A 23,442-nucleotide genomic window follows, 5' to 3' on the forward strand; every position below is an offset into this window, starting at 1 on the left:
ATATGCTGAAGGGAATCATTATAAAACATAAAACATGGGACGCAACATTCTCACCTGCCAAAATGACATACCAGATCCCTTTTACAGGTTCTTTGAAAATCAGGCTTTTAAAAGAGAGAAAAACACTTACCCACTTAGCTCCGGACGGAAAGAGGAGAATTTCAGAAAAGCACAGATTTTATGGTAAGATTAAAAAAATCTCTTACCTTGTACAGCGCTGTTTTTAAATCTGTGGTTTCCTGGTATCCTCGCTCCTCGCTCCGGTCCGGGGTCCAAGGGAAAAGATCTCCTGCCCTGATAAGGGGTTTCGGCACCAAGTTTGTTAGGGAAAAACCCCCATTAGTATGTCATCCGGCGTCCAAATTGTAATGAGTACTCATCATTGTTTAAGTAATACCGATCGGCAGGAAGAGACAGACCGTACATGTGCATGGAATGTACAATTCCTCTACTTCGAGTTTATTGGCGTTACAAGAGGTCTTTTTATAAGCATATGATATAATTAAAGTGACGTTGATTCTGAGCCAAACATTACATCATTCAACAGTTTTGCCACATGTTTGATCAAAGTCCATTCGTAATACCTAATATTTTCCATTCTTCAGCGGTTTAGTGTGTTTACTTTTTATGGCTTTATTTTGAGGTAAGTATATTGCTTATACCTATCAATTTCTGTTACTTTATCTGTTATCTTTCTGTAGCTCTCTCTCTTATCAATCTTATATCTGTACTTCACCCATCTCCTGACTAGTCACCAGTTATGGTTTATTGCTGGTTAAGTCAAGCTGACATTCTAGCAAAGCCTGGTGATTCTAATACAAGAAATGATTTCTCTGAAAAGTAGAATCTAACATAATATCACAAAAGCTGGGGTCCTGGGTAATTTCCCCCACAGTGACCATAGAGCAAAAAGCACGGGACCGTATCAGGGCCCATAAGAGAAGGCACTAAATGACCAGGTTGCTAGGGAACCAAAGTCAGGCAAGGGTAGGGTTAATTAGTTGTGTAGGAAAAGGGGGAGCGCCATTGTCAAAAGTTTACAGTGAAGAGTACAGTACAGTGCAGTAGCATAGAGCATCTGTGAGAGGGTTTAGAGCAGGAGAATTAGAGGTGCAGTGGTGACAAGTAGAGGAGTTGAGAGAGGCGGCTGGACAGCGGATAAAATTACCCGATGGCATCTGTGGAAGAGGTATTGGAGCAGTTGAGGGCAGCGGCGGAACGTCACCCTCTAGGCTGGCTGCAGCAGGAGGTAGCGGGTATGCTGACAGCAGTGCTGGTGGCAGTGCCAGGAGCTGGTGGGGGAGCGTGGAGCGAGTGCAGGACTCGTCCTCCAGCTAGACTGATAGCTGAGGAGGCAGAGCAAAGGTCCTTGTGCAGGATTAAGAGCCCCTCTTGATGGCCGCCCTCTTCGTAGATCTAGGTGGAGCAGGGACAGAGTATCCAGGAGGAATCTTGTGCACCAGTCGGGCCCAATGGCTTCCCGCAGGTCTCACTCTCCTCACGGGCAGGGCTTGCCCCCGAGGAGAGGCAGGGAGAAGAAACATCTGGCTTCCTGGGTGATGTACCAGTCCAGGAGCTAGCCTGGTAGCAGGAGGCTGGAGCAAGAAAAGAAAGAATAGCTGCAGGACGGAGCAGGGGCATCACGGTCAGCTCAAGGGAAGAAGGGCCAGCTAATGAAGGATAGTGGCAGCAGGAAAAATCCACCTAGGGCCACAGCGAGCTCAGCTGAGCGCCCCAGGGAGAGAGATTGGTCTGGGGATTTATTGGAAGAGGTTGCAGAGAGGAGCCAAGTTAGGTCTGTGGTGTTCGTGCCACAACTCGACGGGTGACAGTTTGGCCCTGGAGAAGTCGTTACAGGACGAGCTATGCCAACTGGCAGCTTGTTTCGGTATCAGCTGCAGGAATCCATGGAGGACACGGGAAGGAGGGCAGAGAGTCGACAGGATCTGAGGAATACGGCTGGTGGGATCACAGCGCCCATGCGGCCAGGTGAGCAACATTTTTGTCGTGTGTCTAATCCTAATGATGAAAGAAATGTATTAGGAAGGGATAGTAATGTGGGTACGAGGGGTTTAATGAACATTGCGTAAAGCGGACATACTGAAGGGGATTTGGGGTTGTTACTGGGCAATGTGCGGGAAATATTGGCTCGCTGTGAATGGGGTTTAGGGGTAAGAGGTCCAGTGACTCCATTGCTGGGGGCGGCTTGGTTAGCGTCAGGAGTGCCTGGCAATGTTCATGAGGGGAAAACAATACAGGGGAGTCAGCGGGTGACTGCAGCTTGAGAGACGTCAGGGGCCATGGTTGCTGTGCAGATGGAAGAAGATGAGGATGCAATTCATTTGGACGATAAGGCTAGGACCGCTAGGGGCACATTTAAAGAAGGACATGAAAGAAAAAATGAAAAGAACAGAATACAAAAAAGAAGAGGAAGAAATGAAACAGTGGTGGTTGATTCGACAAAATTTTCAGAACTGGTTACAGCGTTTTTGGCCAGCGTGATTGGGGAAAAGAGTCCTGAAAATTGTTTGGATTATTTTGTTATTTGGATGCAATAGATGAAGCATACCGGACTTATGGTTTCGTCAGAGTAAGGCGGTTAGGCCAAGCATTAGATGAGACCATAAAGGCTTAAAGTGATGGCACCAGCACGGCATGGCTTTGCCGGATCCAAGGAAAGCACGGGGGAGGGGGAAAGCAAATTGGTCAGGCAGGGGGGAAAAAGCCAGCTATGTGCTGGCAATTCAGAGGGAAAATGTAAATTTGGAGCGACATGCAGGTTCAAGCGGCGGTTCGTCACATGGGGCGGTCCGTTGTTTCTGGAGACAAAAAGGAAAGAGTAGGGGAAGTAGTTGGAAAAGGGATGACCTCGGTGAGGCTTCAGAAGATGATCTGATCCCTTATCTAAATAGATATCCGGAGCAAGAAAAGGGTCACTTTTGTTTGAAGTTTGAAGGAGTGTTTCGAATACCACATCCAAGGTTCCAAGTTCAGTTTTTGTTAAAAAGTTTAAAATCAGCATTGGTACATAAAGAGATTGTGAGGGGAAAAATTGGTGAGTTTAGGGAGAATGGTGGGGCCGTTTGTTTCTACGCCTTGGGAGGATTTAGTTGTATCACCGCTGAGGGTGGTACCTAAAAAAGAGCCATTTTGGTTTGATATCACTTGTCGTACCCAAAAGGGGCGTCAGTGAATGACGGTATAGACCCGCAACTTTGTTTAGTGGTTTATACGTCATTTGATGATGCAGAGGTGAAATTGGTGCGTAGTTACGGGACGGGGGTGAGCTGGCAAAAACTGATATTGAATCAGCTTGTCCTTTGCTCCTGATTCACCCAAATAGTTGTCGGTTATTGGGTTGCTATTGGGACGGAGCGTTTTTGTTGACAGGTGTTTACCAATGGCTAGTTCGATTTCTTGTGCTTATTTTGAGGCTTTTAGTTCATTTTTGGAGTGGGTAATTTGTGACATGTCAGGAATTAGGTCTGTCATCCATTACTTGGATGTTTTTTTTGTGTGTTGGCCCTGCAAATGAACCCATTTACAGAAATTTGTTGAAAACAGTGCAATGGGTCGCCAGAAAAAACTGAAGGACCTGTAAAATGCTTGAGCTTTCTGGGAATTATGATTGATACAGAGCAATAGAGTGCCTTTTGGCACCGGACTAATTGGTATCTCTGAAACAGGATTTACAGAAGGCGCGAACAAGGAAGAAAATTACTCTTAAGGATTTGAAATTTCTTTTGGGTAAACTAAATTTTGCTTGTAGGATTATGCCCATGGGCAGGTTTTTTTTTCAAAAAAATGGTTCGGGCTACAGCTGGGGTAAAATTACCTCATCATTTTATTAGGATTACAAGAGATTTAAAGGCTGACTTGGTAGTTTGGATGTCATTTCTTGAAAAATATATTGGTAGATCATTAGTTATGGAAAGTGGGGCTGATAACATGGATTGTGAACTTGTGAAAACAATGGTGTGTGGCAGCTTGGCCAGTGGAATGGATGCAGGCAGGATTAGTTAAGAATTTAGTGCGGCTTGAATTATTTCCAATCATGGTGGCAGTGGCGATTTGGTGGTAGTGGTTCACAAATAGGAAGATAAGATTTTGGTGTGACAATATGGGTGTAGTACAAGCTATCAATGCAATGACAGCACATTCTCACCTGTGGTAGATTTATTGCAACATTTGGTGTTGTGTTTGTCGCTGAATGCATAAGTGGTGGCAGTGCCTACACCAGGAGTTGAGAATTTCACTGCTGACTCAATTTCTCATTTTCAGTGGGATCGCTTTCGGATGCTGGTACCAGATGCAGAAGAGGAAGGGAAACAATGCCCTCCAGAACTTTGGAGTCTGGTCGAAGTGCAGCGGAGCACCAGATAAAAGGGTCACTGTCCGAGGGCACTTGAAAAGCGTATGAGTCAGTATGGAGGGAATGGGAACACTGGGTGGAAAATTAGGAGATGTAAGCCTGTAGAGGATAGGATTGGGGCATTTTTTTTGTGTGAAGCATCAAGTTCTGGGTTGGTCTGCAGCAAATGAGCCACGAGTCGGACGGCTTCCATTGACTTCAATACAAGAAGGGATAGAAAGAGTGCTGCAGTTATGGGGGGCTACGCAGACTTAGGCTTCTTTCACATGAGCGCATATTGGCTGACCATTTTCACAGCCAGCCGATATACGCTGTGATCTGATGCATTGGATTCCATGGGCGTATTTCTGAGAGGTAAAAACGCCCCACCAAGCCAATATGGCCCTGGGCATTTTTACAAACAAAATTGGCCTCCTTCTATCGTTCGACTGTTTCCCTTTTCTGAAACCTTTCAAAGTCTGCTCAACCATAAAATTCTTTGTAACATCTTGCAACCCCCCGTAACTTAAAATTAAATGCCAAATCTGCCATTATCTGATCCACCTTTGCTACAGACCAACCCAGAACTTGATGCTTCACACAAAAAAAATGCCCCAATCCTATCCTCTACAGGCTTACATCTCCTAATTAGATCTGCTGCCACTAGATCTAATGAAGGTCTTTTGCAGTCACTTGACGGTGTTGCCCACCTACCTCCTGAGGAATCTGGTAACATCTGGTAATTACTTTCTGTTTCTGCTGCATTCAGATATTGTACCAATGTTCCTTTATCTTTGAACTTGCAAACTTCTAACTGTATTTGTAGAAATATTCACTGCCTTTACTATCTTTTTGTATACTTTTCCTTCCTTGTACAAGGCCATGAATTCTTCTTTTAACTTTGTGGACCATTCTCTTGCCTTAGCCATGTTTCTAACAGTCATTAAAACCCCTAGCCAGCCCAGGTATTTGATATGTTTTATCTCAAGGACATGTGCTGCAACTAATGAAGTCCTTGATTGGTTGCATCAGGTGTGCTTGAGACAACTGATTTGCATACGTGTGAATGGCTAGTTTGTTCGCTCTCGTGTAGCCATATTGGCTTGGTCGGGCGTTTTTACCTCTCAAAAATACGCCCATGGAATCCAATGCATCAGATCACAGCGTATATCGGCTGGCTGTGAAAATGGTCAGCCAATATGCGCTCATGTGAAAGAAGCCTAAGTCTGCGTAGCCCCCCATAACTGCAGCACTCTTTCTATCCCTTCTTGTATTGAAGTCAATAGAAGCAGTCCGACTCGTGGCTCATTACGAAAAATTCCGTTCTGCGCATGAAAAGGCTAAACCAGGTACACGCGGTCGCCGGCCGGGCAGGCAGCACACGAACAGGTCGGATTCAGGAGGCTCATACAGGAGCCCGCAGCAGAATCTGGCCCTGTGCCTGGGCAGCGACCGCACGTACTTTTGAATATCTGTATTGCACATGGCTCTGGCGGCTCGCTGTCGATCATGCGCAGTACAGTTTGTTTTTTTTCTTAATCTGTTTTTCCCACGTTGCTAGGTGATGAAGTGGGTACCCACGACCTTTCTGCAATATCAATTGCCGATGGGCTGTGGGTCAGACTGCTTCCATTGACTTCAATGGAAGCCGTCCGTGTGGAAACCGCCTGAAAGTAGAACATGTCACGATTTTTCCTTTCTGTGGGTTATTTTTGCATAGCAGGTTCCGAACAGTATTTGCTGTGGATCCACAGTGCAGAACCCAATCTTGGATTCCACAATGCAAATCCATTTGTTTGCCACCAGCCTTAGGTAATTAATTTCATCTCCACTCACGGATACAATCCGTGAGGGAAGATGAAACTCTAACGTTTTTTTAACCTTACATGATCCAATGGATAACGGCGATCACATGACCAGGGACCACATACCGCAGCCCCAAGTGACATCTACATGCTCTCAGCTATCTTTTCTAGCTGGGAGCAGGGAGATTTTACATTTCCTAGGTTCACCGGCCTTCTGCACAGGTGCCCAACATTTTGCCCTTAGTGTGCATGCGCAGAAGGCGTCGGCAGGTCCTTTCATGTTACACAAGCATAAAGATCATCGTCGGCTCGTTTGCTTATCACTCTTTACTCATTGAAAAAGGAGCCAATAATGCACCACCTGATAGACTTCCTAGGGCAGGATCCATCACCATAAACCCTAGTAGAATGCAGAGATCCAAATTTATTTTGCTTATCTTTCGGTTTAAACAGCGGTCGTTCAGTCCTCAGTCACATATACAGTAAATGTGAAAGGCTGAATGATTCTTATTTGAATGAGCCATCATTAGATCTAGTGGCAGCAGGTACTGAGGTTTATATTTGCACAGTAAGGCTCATACTAAAAGCGAAACGTCTTTATACACGAACTTCAAGACCTCCACTTCTACTGACCGAAAAGCAGAAAAAAAGTTGGGTCCAAAATGCCCAAGACCATATAAATAAGCTGAAGATGTTTTGGGATTCTGTTCTGTGGAGCGATGAAACAAAACTGTGAATTTTCAGGCCTCTGGATCAGCGGTCTGTCTGGAGCAGGAAGGATGAAGCAGACGCTGTAAAGAACCCCCTTCCTAAAGTTAATCCTGGTGGTGGCTCCGTGATGCTCTCAGGTTGCTTTGCTTCTTCTGGCACTGGAAACTGGCAATGTGTGGAGGGCTAGAAGGATTTAATAAAGTATCAAACTCCTAGGAGAAAACATCATGCCTTCTCCATCTAACAGGACAATGATCCCAAGCACAACTCAAAGTCCACCAAGGCTTGGTTTCAGATTCTGGAGTGGACGACACAGTCACCTGACTTGCACCCTATAGAAAATCTTTGATGGAATGTGTAGAAGGCAGTTGCAGCAACAAACCCAAGTATATTAGTAAACTGGAAGACATTGCTGCTATGAATAGGCCAAGATTCCTCAGGAACGCAGTCAGAAGCCGGTATCTAGCTCTGAATCATCTTTAAAAGAGGTCACAGGACACTTGTCATAAAGGGGATGAATAATTCTGAGACTGCAGTAATCTAGCAGGCGGGGCATTTGCCTGGGGCGCAATTATGAGGGAAGGCAGGAGAGGCACTGGCTGCACATTGCGATACAGAAGCAATGCTTAACAGCTGATCACTGCCTTCTGACTTACTACTCCGCTACCCCACCCTGTCCTGGCATATTCACCCTGAAGAATAGTGTTGCCTGATCTGCATCACCCCTGGTTTCCTGAGTCCGATACTGAACACCTGATCACTGCTCAGCGCTCGCATCCTGCAGCCGCCCAGGCCTGACACCGTGCTTTTGTCAGTGGAGGCGCTGTGTCAGGCTCTGGTGGCTACAGGACAGGAGCAGCGATCTGCTGTTCACTGTCAGACTCTGGAAACTAGGGGTGACCATGCTAGGCTATGAAGAGGTGAAACACAAAAGTGGAAGTCTCTTAAGGCTAATTTTACATGGGCAAGCGTGATATTGGGCCGTAGGTATGATATCTACAAGATTACGTAGTTTCTATTGCTGAGGGCAATCACATTTTTCTTTTTCTCCTTGCAGCATAAACAATGTCCTAGTTTTAGTCATTCCCATAGGAAGAATCGACTGTTGTTCCCTATGGGACCTTGTCCGCAGGTACATCGCACGGTTCCGAGTGCGATATCGGGGACGAGTTTTGGTTTGCCTCTTCAGATCTATTCCATTTTAGTCTGACGAAGAGCCTGAGAGGTTCGCAAGCTTGCTATTACATCATGTATTTTTGTTAGCCATTAAAAGTTATCATATCTACAAGATTATGTAGTTTTTCTTGCTGAGAACAATCACATTTTGCTCTATTGGCTAACACGGTACCAAACCTTTGTTTTCATTATACCTATTGAGAAAAAGAAAATCACTCAGGAATAAATCCATTTCTCGTTCATGTGAAAAAGCCCTAAAGGTGGCATTTTGCAGTGAATAGGAAGAAACCACTTGTTATGATAATTCTTAAAGGAGTTGTCCCGCGGCAGCAAGTGGGTCTATACACTTCTGTATGGCCATATTAATGCACTTTGTAATGTACATTGTGCATTAATTATGAGCCATACAGAAGTTATAAAAAGTTTTATACTTACCTGCTCCGTTGCTAGCGTCCTCGTTCCCATGGAGCCGACTAATTTTCGCCCTCCGATGGCCAAATTAGCCGCGCTTGCGCAGTCCAGGTCTTCTCCTGTTCTCTATGGGGCTCCGTGTAGCTCCGTGTAGCTCCGCCCCGTCACGTGCCGATTCCAGCCAATCAGGAGGCTGGAATCGGCAATGGACCGCACAGAAGAGCTGCGGTCCACGGAGGAAGAGGATCCCGGCGGCCATCTTCACCGGTAAGTATAGAAGTCACCGGAGCGCTTACCTTAATCCCCGCGCTTTAATCTTTAGGTCCCTGCATTGGGGTTGTCTCGCGCCGAACGGGGGGGGGGGTTGAAAAAAAAAAAAACCCGTTTCGGCGCGGGACAACCCCTTTAAATCTTTTTTCAGCATTTTTCATATTCCAAACAAGTATCTGGTTTCTCTGATGAAATCGATTATAAAATGTTTTTCACATGTAGAAAATCACAATGGTTTATTTCTTGTGTGAATTATTTGATGATAACTACATTTAGTGTGAGTGGTAAAACATTTCTCACATTCTGAACATGAATATGGCTTCTCTCCTGTGTGAATTCTCTGATGCTTAACAAGTTCTGATTTTTGCATAAAAGATTTCCCGCATTCTGAACATGAATAAGGCCTCTCTCCTGTGTGACCTCTCTGATGTGTAGTAAGATGTGATTTCTTAGTAAAACATTTCCCACATTCTGAACATGAATATGGCTTCTCTCCTGTGTGACTTCTCTGATGTATGGTAAGATTTGATTTCGCCGTAAAAAATTTACCACATTCATAACATGGATAAGGCATCTCTCCTGTGTGAATTCTCTGATGTATAGTAAGATTTGATTTTGCTGTAAAAAATTTCCCACATTCCGAACATGAATATGGCATCTCGCCTGTGTGTAGTCTCTCATGTGTAAAAAGACTTGATTTCTTTGCAAAACATTTCCCACATTCTGAACATGAATATGGCTTTTCCCCTGTGTGAATTCTACTATGTATAACAAGATCAGATTTTTGGATAAAAAGTTTCCCACATTCTGAACATGAATGCAGCTTCTCTCCTGTGTGAATTCTCTCATGCGCAATAAAGTGTGATCTATATGCAAAACATTTCCCACAGTGTGAACAAGAGTACAGCTTCTCCCCTGTGTGCACTCTAGTGTGTGTAAAAAGATCTGATCTTCTTAAAAACTGGTTTCCACATTCAGCACACTGAAACTTTTCACCCCCTTTGTGAGCTGTAGGTGAGGTAGCAATCTGTGATTGGTCAGGAGAAGGTTCCTCATGATTTAGGGGATTATACGACAGATCTGTACTGACAAGCTGTGGGTGTACAGGAAAAGGGATGAGGTTTTCTGCTGAGGAGCACTGCATGACATCTTCATCTTCTTCTTTATATTTACACGATAAAATGAAGTTTCCTTCCAAGTTCTCAGAGGGATTATCTGTTAGGATTAAGAAAAAAAAAATAGTAATTTTGTGATTTTTTTTTTTTTCAAATCACAAAAAGGTACAAAAACCTCCATCACCAACTTGTTTGCTTGGGCAAACGAAAATCGTAATACAGAGGTGCCTTGACATACAAGTTTAATCCATTCCGAGACGGCGCTCCTAAGCCAAAAACCTTGTATGTCAAAGCACTTTTCCCCATTTAAATGCATTGAAACACCATTAATGCGTTCCAATGCATTTCAAAGGGGAAACTAACTGCAAGTAAAGAAAAATCAATACTCACCTACCGCTGCAGCAGGCTGTCGCTCCCTCCTCCACGCGGACACAGAGTATTGTTTTCTGGAGGCGGGGTTTGAATGCCCTGCCTCCAGCAAGCTGAAGTCTGATTGGTTAACTAGGCGCTGTCTTTCATTGGCTTGCTGGAGGCGACAGGGCTATGAAAGTAACGTCCCTGATTTTTCTTTTCCCCAACGTCATCTGACCCCAGACACATTAGAGACTTGTCCTGCTGCCAAAGCCACTGTTATCAGAAGTTTTTGGATAACTAAAGTCTAATATGTGTGGGGGTATTTATGGTTCTTTTATACGGGACGATTGTTGTCTACTAAAGCGCCAAAAGTCATCCCAAAGATTATGGTTTCTGTTCTTCCACACAGAAGCGATAATTACTTAGTGAATGGTGGCACAGCAGGTTGGGGATTGCTTTCAGCCGCCCCCCCCCCACCCCCCACCCCCCCCATTCACAGCAGACAGGGAGTATTTAATAGATGAACGATTGTCTCTTTACACAGGCCGGTCATGGTTTGTTTTTTATGCCTGCATAATGTGAAGAATGAACAATAAGTGAACGAATTATCATTCCTCGTTCATTCACTGTGGACGAGGAGGAAAAAGAGAGGTGGAGCAAAACCCGTACAGTTGTGTTTGTTGTGAAAAAATGATACTGTAAAAGTGGTGAAGAGAATGAAGTGGTACCTTCAATAGTGGAGGTGCTGCCTAACCAGATGATGCACCACCTGGGTGAGCGTGATGGAGTAAGAAAATAGAACTAAAAAACTGGCAGTGGAGAAGGCGCAACACTCCAGGTTAAAGCAAATAGGAAGTGACCAAAGGTTTGCACCCCACAGGCAAACAGATCTAATCATTAACCCTTTTGGGACCCACCAATTGCTTGTATGTTTTAAACACCAGCTGAACTGACGAAGGGGTTATCCCCGAAACGCGTTTTCATGAGCTGATCACGTACTTTATTAAATAAAAGGAGAAGTTTCCCAAACCTTTGGTCACTTCCTATTTGCTTTAACCTGGAGTGTTGCGCCTTCTCCACTGACAGTTTTTTAGTTCTATTCTCTTTCGTTCATTCGCTGGCAGCGTTTACACTGAATGATTATTGTTCAGTTTCGCTCAATCCGGCTATAACCTTAATGATAATTGTTCCGTGTAAAATCCCCTTTAGACACAAACCGTTCACAGCATTTGGTTCTGATACAAAGTGCATCTAATAGTCTGAAAAATATGACACATATGTATGTATTTTTTTTATGTTCTCCACCACATATGTAACTCTCTTCTTACCCTGTGATATCGGAGGCTGGTGGTTCTCCATCATGATGTCCTTGTACAGATCCTTGTGTCCTTCTAAATACTCCCACTCCTCCATGGAGAAATAGACAGCGACATCCTGACACCTTATAGGAACCTGACAACACAATGATACCGTCATTACCCAGACTCCTCTAGTGCTGTTACTATATAATTACCCAGCATTCCCAGCAGTGTCACCTCTCCAGTCAGCAGCTCAGTGATCTTGTTGGTGAGTTCTAGGATCTTCTGCTCATGTATCGGTAAGTGAGGAGGGGCCTCTGTGATGGGGCTCTGGCTCCTGCTCCATCCTCCTGACTCATGGAGATGGCTGTTGGGAGTCGCACCGTCACCCGATGTCTTCTTCACTAAGGTGTAATCCTGTGTATGGAGAGAGACATGTAGAGGACCATTACTTCCTATAATGTATTTTTTCCTTAGTCGGACTTGTTACATAATACAATAAAGATGATAGAAATACAGAACAGTTTACCTCTCCGGTCAGCAGGTAGATGATCTCTAAGGTGAAGCTTAATATCCTCTTGGTAATCTCATTGCTGGTCTTCTCCATCCTCGGTGGGTCATTCATGAGGACCATTTTGGATGAGGACATGAGAGAACTGGATGAACTGGAGGGTTCTAGTACTGCCGGCCCTTTATGAGAAAGAACAGGCCCTAAATCATACGGGGACATCATCATGTGTGATATACAGAACCTCACTTACTGAGCATTGAGAGAAGCAGGTTCTCAGAGCGTCACCACATGTATACGGGTAGGTTCACAAGGACGGCAGATATTTGCTGCGGATATTGACATTCCATGGAAAATTCCACCACAAATCTGCACCAATTATAATCAGTGGGACTCTGCGCTATAATCCATACGATACAGATTTTTTCCACATGCAGATATGAAATCCACGTGTGTAGAAGAAAAACAAAGTGGCGTGTAACTTTTCGTGGATTCCATGCTATTTCCAAGCCAAGAATTACGCAAGCAGACTTGCAGAAATGGACAGTTCACGGTATCCATGTGGAAAAATCCATGTTGAATTCTGCGAACTGCATCACGGCCGTCACCTGCAAATGGCTTTTGGGATGGAGTCACTATTTTTGGTATCTCACAGATTCCGACACACACTATGTATTCAAACTTTGTGCATGGAAAGAAATTCTGCAGCAGCTGAGGTCTGTATTATTTGTATCTATTTTTGTGTGGCCGAAATGCTCACACAAAATACACCCATGTGAGCGAACCCACTGAAATCCGCAGGTTCTATTCACTGCATGTTGTGCGCGCAAATACATCCATGTGAAGTCGGCGTAATAGAAGTGACACCAAAAAAATGCAAGAAAACCGTGCAAAACCCTCTGCCGTCTCCTACCTGCCGGCCGGAGTCACACACAGAGCTCTGATACTGTAATATAATGTAGCGTATATCAGTGTGCTGTATATGTGTATATATATCTGCTGGCTGATAACAGAGACAACAGCAGGAACCAGGACCTGCTACACTGCAATAGGACCTGATGATGTCACTGTCATGTGATCAGTATATAAGGGGCGGAGCCCAGCAGTGAGGAGGAGAACTGGCGGCTGAAGGACCTGTGATGATGTCACTGTCATGTGATGTGATGGGGCGGAGCTCCCATGTTATGTATGCTACGGTGTCACCAGGAGAGCAAAGTGTGATTGTTCTCAGTGAGAGAAACCAAGTGATCTTGTAGATCGGAGACCTTCCAATGGCCAACAATAATACATGATGTTACAGCCAGCGTCTTACTGCCCATCTTACTGCCCATCTTGCTGCCCGTCTTATTGCCCGTCTTATTGCCCATCTGGCTGCCCATGGCGGTGCCGCTGAGCAGCAGGAATGTCTCTTTGCTAAAGGAGGAATACTTGTGTGTGAGGAAGAATCTTGTGAGCTGTAACACCGATCAGGGCGACCCCACTGGCCTCACGGTGTGCTGGTAGGTGGTCCGTCCATCTTCGTGTGGGATGGTAGAATATAAGGACTCCACATCCATGGTGGCCAGGATGGCATCATCGGGAAGGGAGGGGGGGCCTATGGCTGACAGTTTGTTCAGTAGGTCCGTGGTGTCCTACAAGTAGCTGCATTATCCCTGTAATGTAAGGAGCTGTAAGACCTGCTGACATGTACGGACCGCAGACAGGATACAAACCCCTGTAAGACCTGCTGACATGTACGGACCGCGGACAGGATACAAACCCCCAACACACAGCAGGACTATAAGATCCCACGGACATTCACAAGTTCCACGTCTGATGTTCTGTACCTGATCCGGGGCAGTGAATGTCCTGTTGGGGGGCTTTATGTTAGGGAAACAGGACAAAAACTGAGAGCCAGGATGAGATCTCATCGCCACACAAAGAAAGACAGAATTACCTGTACGGCCGAAGGCCAATTAGGGACTGAGGAATGGAATCTGGGCGGAAATTGTTTAAAAGGTCTTTTGGGTGTTATTGGAGTATTGGCTTATTAGGTAGGTATTTGATCGATGTCCTTTGAGTTCCCTACAGAGTCCGCTGTGAGCCGGCTGGAAGGGGCTGGAGGTTGTGGGGAAACTTTAGAGCCCTAGGATGGATGGTGATTGGTCTGAAGAAAATGGCGAGTAGAAAGCCTGAGGGATTATTCTGTGAAGCTCGGGCCCTAGCAACAAGAGCCGATTGGTGTGAGTGATTGTGAGAGAAAGAAAGAGCTGATGTAAGGAGGTGCCGACAGGACGGGGGCTTCAGTTTATCTACAGCACCGCAAGATAGTGAGCACTGCATCCAAGGGAAAGTTTCTTCTTCCTGTCACAGCTCCTCATATAATTCCTGTCATGGCATCTCATACAAATCCTGTCACGGCTCCTCATACAAATCCTGTCACGGCTCCTCATACATTTCCTGTCACGGCTCCTCAAACATTTCCTGTCACGGCTCCTCTCACAATTCCTGTCACGGCTCCTCTCACAAATCCTGTCACGGCTCCTCACAATTCCTGTCACGGCTCCTCATACATTTCCTGTCACGGCTCCTCATACATTTCCTGTCACGGCTCCTCATACATTTCCTGTCACGGCTCCTCACACATTTCCTGTCACGGCTCCTCACACATTTCCTGTCACGGCTCCTCACACATTTCCTGTCACGGCTCCTCACACATTTCCTGTCACGGCTCCTCACACATTTCCTGTCACGGCTCCTCATACAAATCCTGTCACGGCTCCTCATACAAATCCTGTCACGGCTCCTCATACAAATCCTGTCACGGCTCCTCATACAAATCCTGTCACGGCTCCTCATACATTTCCTGTCACGGCTCCTCATACATTTCCTGTCACGGCTCCTCTCACAATTCCTGTCACGGCTCCTCATACATTTCCTGTCACGGCTCCTCATACATTTCCTGTCACGGCTCCTCATACATTTCCTGTCACGGCTCCTCATACATTTCCTGTCACGGCATCTCATACAATTCCTGTCACGGCTCCTCATACAATTCCTATCACGGCTCCTCATACAATTCCTGTCACGGCTCCTCATACAATTCCTGTCACGGCTCCTCATACAAATCCTGTCACGGCTCCTCATACAATTCCTGTCACGGCTCCTCATACATTTCCTGTCACGGCTCCTCTCACAATTCCTGTCACGGCTCCTCTCACAATTCCTGTCACGGCTCCTCATACAATTCCTGTCACGGCTCCTCATACAATTCCTGTCACGGCTCCTCTCACAATTCCTGTCACGGCTCCTCTCACAATTCCTGTCACGGCTCCTCTCACAATTCCTGTCACGGCTCCTCTCACAATTCCTGTCACGGCTCCTCATACATTTCCTGTCACGGCTCCTCTCACAATTCCTGTCATGGCTCCTCATACATTTCCTGTCACGGCATCTCATACAAATCCTGTCACGGCTCCTCATACAAATCCTGTCACGGCTCCTCATATAAATCCTGTCACGGCTCCTCATATAAATCCTGTCACAGCTCCTCATACATTTCCTGTCACGGCTCCTCATACATTTCCTGTCACGGCTCCTCTCACAATTCCTGTCACGGCTCCTCTCACAATTCCTGTCACGGCTCCTCATATATTTCCTGTCACGGCTCCTCATATATTTCCTGTCACGGCTCCTCATACATTTCCTGTCACGGCTCCTCATACATTTCCTGTCACGGCTCCTCATACATTTCCTGTCACGGCATCTCATACAAATCCTGTCACGGCTCCTCATACAATTCCTGTCACGGCTCCTCATACAATTCCTGTCACGGCTCCTCTCACAATTCCTGTCACGGCTCCTCATACATTTCCGAGCGTTCCCGGGGCTTCTTGTAAATTACGTATTACAGGTAGCGGTCTGAATAACGCCGTCTCACACGGCCTGCGGTGGATCCCATCTGTTAGCTCAGCTGTAGGCCTGCATACGGCCGCGTAAAGCACTGCCCATAACAGTGTGCTCACGCAGGCAGTCATGCGCAGTACACCTTTTTTCGCGTATGTCATCTTGTTGTGTAATTGCGTATGGGCTGCGGGTATATCTGCGACCATGGAGCACAATGGGCTTTATGTGGCAGATATCAGGGGTAAAATAGAACCTGCTGCGTTCGGTTTTCTTTTTTGTAATTTAAAAAAAAAAATTTTAATTGAAAATAATATAAGAGCCGTCATGCGATTATATTCAGACACGGGTACAGTTCGTAAAAGCCATAACCGCGTACACAATGCAAGAAAACCGCTTTAAGCTTTTTAATTTTTACATGCAGAGAAGGAGGAAGGGCAAAACGGGCATGGTACAAAGAGAGCGAAGAGAGGGGAGAGAGGGGGTTGGAAGTGGAGGAAAAGGGGGAGACCTTTAAGCCAATTCCACAAATCGTAAAAGTTCATTTATCCAATCTTGAGATTATGTCTCAAACAATATCCATTAAATACTAGAGTAAGAGAAACCTCTCTCACTCTGCCCCCTCCCCCCCCCCCCTGCTCCCCTCCGCTCTTCCCGGCTGCCCCCCGAGCATGCTCGGAGGAGAAGGCAGTTACTCGGGATGAGCGAGGCTCAATCGAGTAAGTCACCTTACCGAGTGTGCTTTGGGTTGGAGCCATAAGAGAGATGGAGGCATTGGGTTGGAGCCATAAGAGAGATGGAGGCATTGGGTTGGAGCCATAAGAGAGGGATTAAAGATATGGCTGCCATAATGAGATGGGTAATTAGGTTGGAAGGCTTATGGTGAGATGAGGGTCTGGATAATATTACATAGTCAAGTGAAAGCTTAAACGTACTATCAATTGTATTTCAATTTTTTTGCTCCACCTAAACCCAAAATGGCCTCAGGAGAGGGCATGACCACCAAATGTGAATTAAGGAGCCCCCCTGAGTGCAACCACGCCAGCATAGGTTGAGGCAGAGATTTTATAGGCGAATAACCACTCAGGGGTTTTGGTCCATCTTGTTAATTTATAGTGGTTTTCCTGTAGTCTGACCCATCTAGAATGACCATGTGAGCCACCCAGAATCACCTTCACCTCCTCTAATGTGAGTAGAAATCTAATGCACACCATTGATTCACGTGTTACCACTGGTCAATCACATACAGAATCCGCAATTCCTATGCGGTCGTGTGGGATTGGGCTAAGGTGGATCGTTACCTTTTTACACCATTGGATAATGGCAATCACGTGACCACTCAACGAGGCCCTCGGTCACTGCTCCAGACTCTTGGTTACCTTTTGGTAGCTTGGAGCAAGCAGCTTTTACATTTCCTGGGCCCTGCCCGGCATCTGTGCATGTGCCCGTCATTTTGCCGACAGATACATGCGCAAAAGCCGGGGAAAGGTCTGTGGATAAGGATCATGTTTGGGGACGAATTCGGGAGCCTTAGGCCGCTCTCACACGACCCGGTTTGAATTGCTGATTCCGCGCTCATCAACAGCACGGACGATCCGCGGTATTCTGCACAATTAAACCAATAGAACATTTGCATGTCCACTCACATGAGGTGACCGCAATCGCGGTTTCCGTTTGTGGAAATAAAATCGCAGCTTGTTCTATTTTAGTGCGGATTCCACATGGTCGGGTTCTATTGAAGTCATTGAAAACCGCCCAACTCACGGCCCTTCCATAGTTGACATTGTGCACAGATTTTTTAAAATATCTGTACTGCGCATGTCCGTAGACGGCTTGCCACATCCATCTGTGATACAGGATATACCAGGTACGCGTGAGCGCCGGCCGGTTACAGAGACGGATTGCGCTACGGGCTCCAGCATGTAGAATCCAAACCATCTGAGTGAGACCAGCCTTGAGCCGGCGGCACACAAACAGGTCAGATTCCTCATATGGGAGCCTGCAGCGGAATCTAGCCCTGTGCACTTCCTGCGACCGCGTGTATCTTTGAATATCTGTATTGCAGATGGCTCCGGCAGCTCTCCATTGGTCATGTGCAGTACAGATTTCTTTGTAATCTGTTTTTCTGATGCCTTCGCTAGGTGATAACATGGGTACACACGACCTATCCGCAATGTCAATTGTGGATGGGCTGGCGGGTCGAACGGCTACTATTGACTTATGCTGCAATTTTTCCTTGGCTCGCGGAAATTGCAAGTCGTTTCCGCGAGTGTGTAAGAAAAAACAATTTTTTTATAGCATGCTCAGAGCGTCATTTGCTGTGGATCTGCGGTGCGGAGGCCAACGATGGATTCCACAATGCAAATCCATTTGTGTACCAGCGCCCTTAGGTAAGTCATTTCATCTCCTCTCACAGATACTATCTGTGAGGGGAGATGAAACTAACTTTTTTTTAAAACTTAGCAGGGAGCTATCACACTCCACAACCCCGCGGCTTTAGTCTACAGGATCGGCGTGTTTTTACAGCCTTGTAGATTAAAGCCCAGACACCCAGGACGTGAAAACACGACACATATGGGTGGTCACCACGGGCTTATGTGTCTCAACTGTGTGTACACAGTGAGCGCTACATATTTCCCTCACTTCTCATTCGTCGTTCATGTTACACAGGCATATATATCAGTTTACCCAGCGCTCGTTCGGTCCCTCTCAGTCACTTATACAGTAAATGGGAAGGTTGAATGATTTTCGTTTGAACAAGCCAATGATGGATCTGCTGTATAAACAGGCTGCACAAGAGTGAACGAACTAGTGAAGCACACGTATGCAAATCCGTTGTCTCAAGCACACCTGATGCAACTAATCAAGGATTCCATTAGTTGCAGCACGTGTCCTTGAGATAAAACACATCAAATACCTGGGCTGGCTAGGGGCTTTATTGACTGTTAGAGACATGGCTAATGCCAGAGAGTTGTCCACTCAGTTAAGAGAAGAGATCATGGCCTTGTACAAGGAAGGAAACGATACAAATAGATAGTAAAGGTAGTGAATATTTCTACAGATACAGCTGGAAGTCTGCAATTTTTAAAGTTAAACGAACATTGGTACAATATCTGGATGTGGCAGAAATAGGAAGTAATTACCAGCTGTCACCAGATTCCCGAGGACGTAGGTGGTCAACAACTCTCAAGTGACTGCAAGAGACCTGCACAAAGATTTAGTGGCAGCAGGTACTGAGGTTTACATTTGCACAGTGAGGGCTGATTTACATGAGCGTATATTGGCCGGCGTTTTCATGGCCGCCTGATATACTCTTTCGTCTAAGCAGTGGGTGAGGTGAAGATCTGGTAAGTAGACTGACAGGGTAGGAATGAAAGCAGTACAAAATAGGGAGAGTGCCTCAGGGGTCTGGTGTCACAGGGGTTCGATCGATGCTTACTTCCAGAATGGAGTACAGGGGTAGCAGTGGGAGGCAGCGATTATTTCCACCAGGTCATCACACAGGTCACTCCATTCCTCTTGAATCAAAAGGAGAGCTGCAGGAACACTATGGGGTTCTTAAGAATAAGAGCTCCCCCAGATAGAAAGTGACAACAAGAAACAAGTAAAAAACGTCCTGCGCTAACAGAGTGCTGGTTAATAATCTACAATGCAGTGTCAGTAGGCTAATCTTAAAAGGACACTTACTTTGGAGGAGGAGGAGGATATGTATGGCAGAAGCCCCCTCCTTGAAGTGTCCAGTCCAGCAGAGTAGTATAAATCCACGCAATTAATCGGGATCCAACGTAAAGTTATTCTTTAATAAAGGTAAGGCAACGCGTTTCGGTGCTACATGGCACCTTTCTTAAGCCAGTGTAAATAATAAAACATACAGAAAGCATATTTATAGAGTTTAAAATAGGGAATGATCACTTACAGATGCATCTTAGGCGGCTGCACCGCTCCGGCACTGGTATAGGGAGCTGGGCTATAGACTCGGCTACTACTGACGCCACAGCATGTGACTGTCGTGCACGTCATGTGACTATACACATTGTCGTCACGTCACTTGCCTGACCGTCATGTGACCGTCCTGTGGTGGAACGCACGCTTATAGATTTCACATTGGATCAACTTTGAAGATACCATTCGATTAGCTCTCATATAATCAATCAAATATAAATATAGTAAATATATAATAAGAATATAATGATGAAAATAAATGTATCTAATAATTGAGTGCTGCACACCAACCCGTAACCTATCAGTGAACACTAGGCAACAAATGGAACGCTGAGTGCGTTCCACCGATTCTTCCTATGGGAACGACTAAGGCAGGCTGTCCACGGGCATTGCGAAGTCCCACGGCAGATCTCTGCCGCGGGAGCCGCCGCCGAATCTCCGCCGGTCAGCCCTATCTGATAGATAGGCTGGCCGCGGAGAATCAGGGCAATTCGCAGCATGTTGCGAATTGCCCGCCGCGAGCAGAGAATCGCAATGATTCTCCGCTCGTGGACAGGGGCCAGCACTTTCCATAGCAGTGCTATGGAAAGCGTTGGCTGGCGTGATACATGTCCGTGAACAGGGGGCCTTGAAAAAGGAGATACTGCAATTTAGTTTATGCTGCAAGGAGAAAAAAATAAATAAAAATATCTCTCAGGAATAAATCTATTAAAAAGTATGGATTTCATATTTGTGCATCACACAAAACTCGAGCAAGTTTTCGTTCATGTGAATAAGCCCTAAAGGTGACATTATGTAGTGAATATGAAAAAAACCACTGGTTATGTTAAATCTTTTTGCAGCATTTTCATATTCCAAATAAGAGTGCGGTTTCTTTATTGAAATTGATTTATTGTAAAATGTTTTTCACATGTAGAAAATCACAACGGTTTCTTCCCTGTGTGACTTCTTTGATGATACCTACATTTAGTAGGAGTAGTAAAACATTTCCCACATTCTGAACATGAATATGGCTTCTCCCCTGTGTGACTTCTCTCATGTCTCAAAACATTTGATTTCTTTGCAAAACATTTCCCACATTCTGAACATGAATATGGTTTCTCTCCTGTGTGAATTCTCTCATGTATAACAAGATCAAATTTCTGGGTAAAAAGTTTCCCACATTCTAAGCATGAAAATTGCTTCAGTCCTGTGTGAATTCTCAGATGTTTAAAAAGAGCTGATTTTTGCATAAACGATTTCCCGCATTCTGAACATGAATAAGGCCTCTCTCCTGTGTGATTTCTCTGATGTGTAGTAAGATTTGATTTCTTTGTAAAACATTTTCCACATTCTGAACATGAATAGGGCTTCTCCCCTGTGTGACTTCTCTCATGTGTCAAAAGACTTGATTTCTGTGTAAAACATTTCCCACATTCTGAACAAGAATAAGGCCTCTCTCCTGTGTGCTGTCTCTCATGTGTCAAAAGACTTGATTTCTTTGCGAAACATTTCCCACATTCTGAACATGAATGCGGCTTCTCTTCTGTGTGACTTCTCTTATGTGCAATAAAGCAAGACTTATAAACAAAACATTTCCCACAGTGTGAACAAGAGTACGGCTTCTCCCCTGTGTGCACTCTATTGTGTGTTAAAAGACCTGATCTTCTTGAAAACTGTTTTCCACTTTCACCACACTGAAACTTTTTACCCCCATTGTGACTTGTATGTGTGGTAACAATCTGTGATTGGTCAGGAGAAGGTTCCTCCTGATTAGGGGGATAATATGACGGATCTGTACTGACAAGCTGTAGATGTACAGGAAGCGTGATGACGTTTTCTGCTGAGGAGCGCTGCATGATATCTTCATCTTCTACTTTATAATTACACAACAACATGAAGTTTCGTTCGGAGTTCTCAGGGGTGTTATCTGTTAAAATTAAAGAAAAGAAAAAAAGGATTTGGGAATTTTTTTCCCCAAAATCACAAAAGTACAAACCAACTGTTCCATCTCCAACTCGTTCGCTAAGTCAAACAACAATCATGAGATTCTCCTTGTGTCTAAAACGCCCCTAACTTCTAAGGATGGTGATAAACAAAGTAGATGTGAGCAATGATTAGTTTCTCTGAGATGTGTTACATTACCATCACTATCCACGCTGTAATCATTCAAGTAGATAAAACAGTTCAAGGTTGGAGACAACATCCACAAACAATGCCTGACAGCAGTGACCTCCAACCAAGGTGCCATGGCACCCTGGAGTACCATGGCATGGAAACCTATTAGGGGTTCCACAACACTCATGGCTAGGAAGCCAGAATTGGTCACATTAGGGATTATTATCTGCTGGCCATTAGCACTACAGAAAGTGGGGTGAGGGAAAATGTTGCAGGCAAGCTCTGCCCACCATGCCTCTGTTCTCCTTCCCGGGTCTCCTGTCATTACTTGGGTAAACGTTTGGCCCATTAAGGTGCCCATACACATTCAACAACTGTGGAATCAGCCGTTTCCACCAGCTCCCCCACACACATGAAAGTTCATCTGGGTTAATCATTCATGAGCTAAGAGAGGTAAGCTGCAGCCAGAAAACTCTGATGCCGCCTTATCTCCCAAGAAACAGGAGGATCCAGCTATGAAAATCAACATCCCTGAGTCTTCTTTTCTCCAACATAATCAAAGGAGAGTTGATCCACCCCGGACACATTAGAGACTTCTGCCTGCCAAACCCACCGTTATCAGCACAGACATTTAAAGGTATATTCTTTATAGTAAATAATTGAAACGTACGGGGTTCAGACTGCCATAAACATACATAAATCACACTTAAACCGCCTGTAGACTGCCGGGTCGGATACGGCAGCGAGAATTCTCGCCGCAGGACCCGACCTGCGCGCCTGCAGAGAGTAGCGCATACTCACCCGCGCCCCGCAGCTCCGGATCTTTCATATGCCGGGCAGCCAGCGCATGCGCAGACCGGAGCCGGCGGTGGGTGAGTGACATTTCTGTGCGGGGCTCTGCCCTGCACAGAAATAGAACATGCCGCGGTTTGTTTGCCGTGCGAGATTTCGCACGGCCAAACCGCGGCCGTCTGCATAGGATTGCGTTTGTTAACGCAATCCTATGCAGGCTTCCAGCGGCAGAAATCCCGCCGCGGAATTTCCGCCCGTCTGCAGGCGGCCTTAATTACGCACATGCACAGAGTGGGTTTTTATGGTTCATAAGAGGGAGGGAGACCCAGTATGTAATCAGGAAGTGAAAAAGAGATCCCTACAAAAGCACACAGATAGCAGTCATTTAGAGTTTCATTTGTGATATGAGTCAATTCAGAATATGAGAAAGTCAGAAGTCAATCTGTCCCTCTAGAAGATTTCCACAAAAGTGGACCTTACCTCACTCTACCATTAATCAGGCTACTACTGGTAGAACAATATGCGTAGTATAATAATGTACATAGAGCTCCCTTCATGAAAACTCCACTGTGACTAAAATAATAATGTGCTTGAATCATAAAAATTATTGTGTGTCTAACTTGTCAAACTGTTTACTTACCACTGGAGAGATTGCCATATTAGAAAGGGGTCTGTTATTTATCCCAACGACTCATTTTGATCGTTTTATCTCGACTAAGGATATTGTATT

General features: G+C 45.4%; 1 protein-coding gene and 1 pseudogene across 1 annotated transcript; both read right to left on the minus strand.

Annotated features, from left to right (window-relative positions):
• Positions 1-23,442, minus strand: part of LOC136615389 (zinc finger protein 850-like) — a 304,670-nt pseudogene that overhangs the window by 171,823 nt on the left and 109,405 nt on the right.
• Positions 8,951-21,821, minus strand: LOC136616035 (zinc finger protein 84-like). Its single transcript, XM_066594197.1, has 2 exons — positions 20,770-21,821; positions 8,951-9,648 (listed from the first exon to the last, which is right to left on the minus strand). Exons 1-2 carry the CDS (start codon positions 21,698-21,700, stop codon positions 8,951-8,953), a joined length of 1,629 nt encoding a protein of 542 aa, XP_066450294.1. The 5' UTR covers positions 21,701-21,821.

This window comes from Eleutherodactylus coqui, chromosome 1 (assembly GCF_035609145.1).
Source record: "Eleutherodactylus coqui strain aEleCoq1 chromosome 1, aEleCoq1.hap1, whole genome shotgun sequence".
Taxonomy (NCBI): domain Eukaryota; kingdom Metazoa; phylum Chordata; class Amphibia; order Anura; family Eleutherodactylidae; genus Eleutherodactylus; species Eleutherodactylus coqui.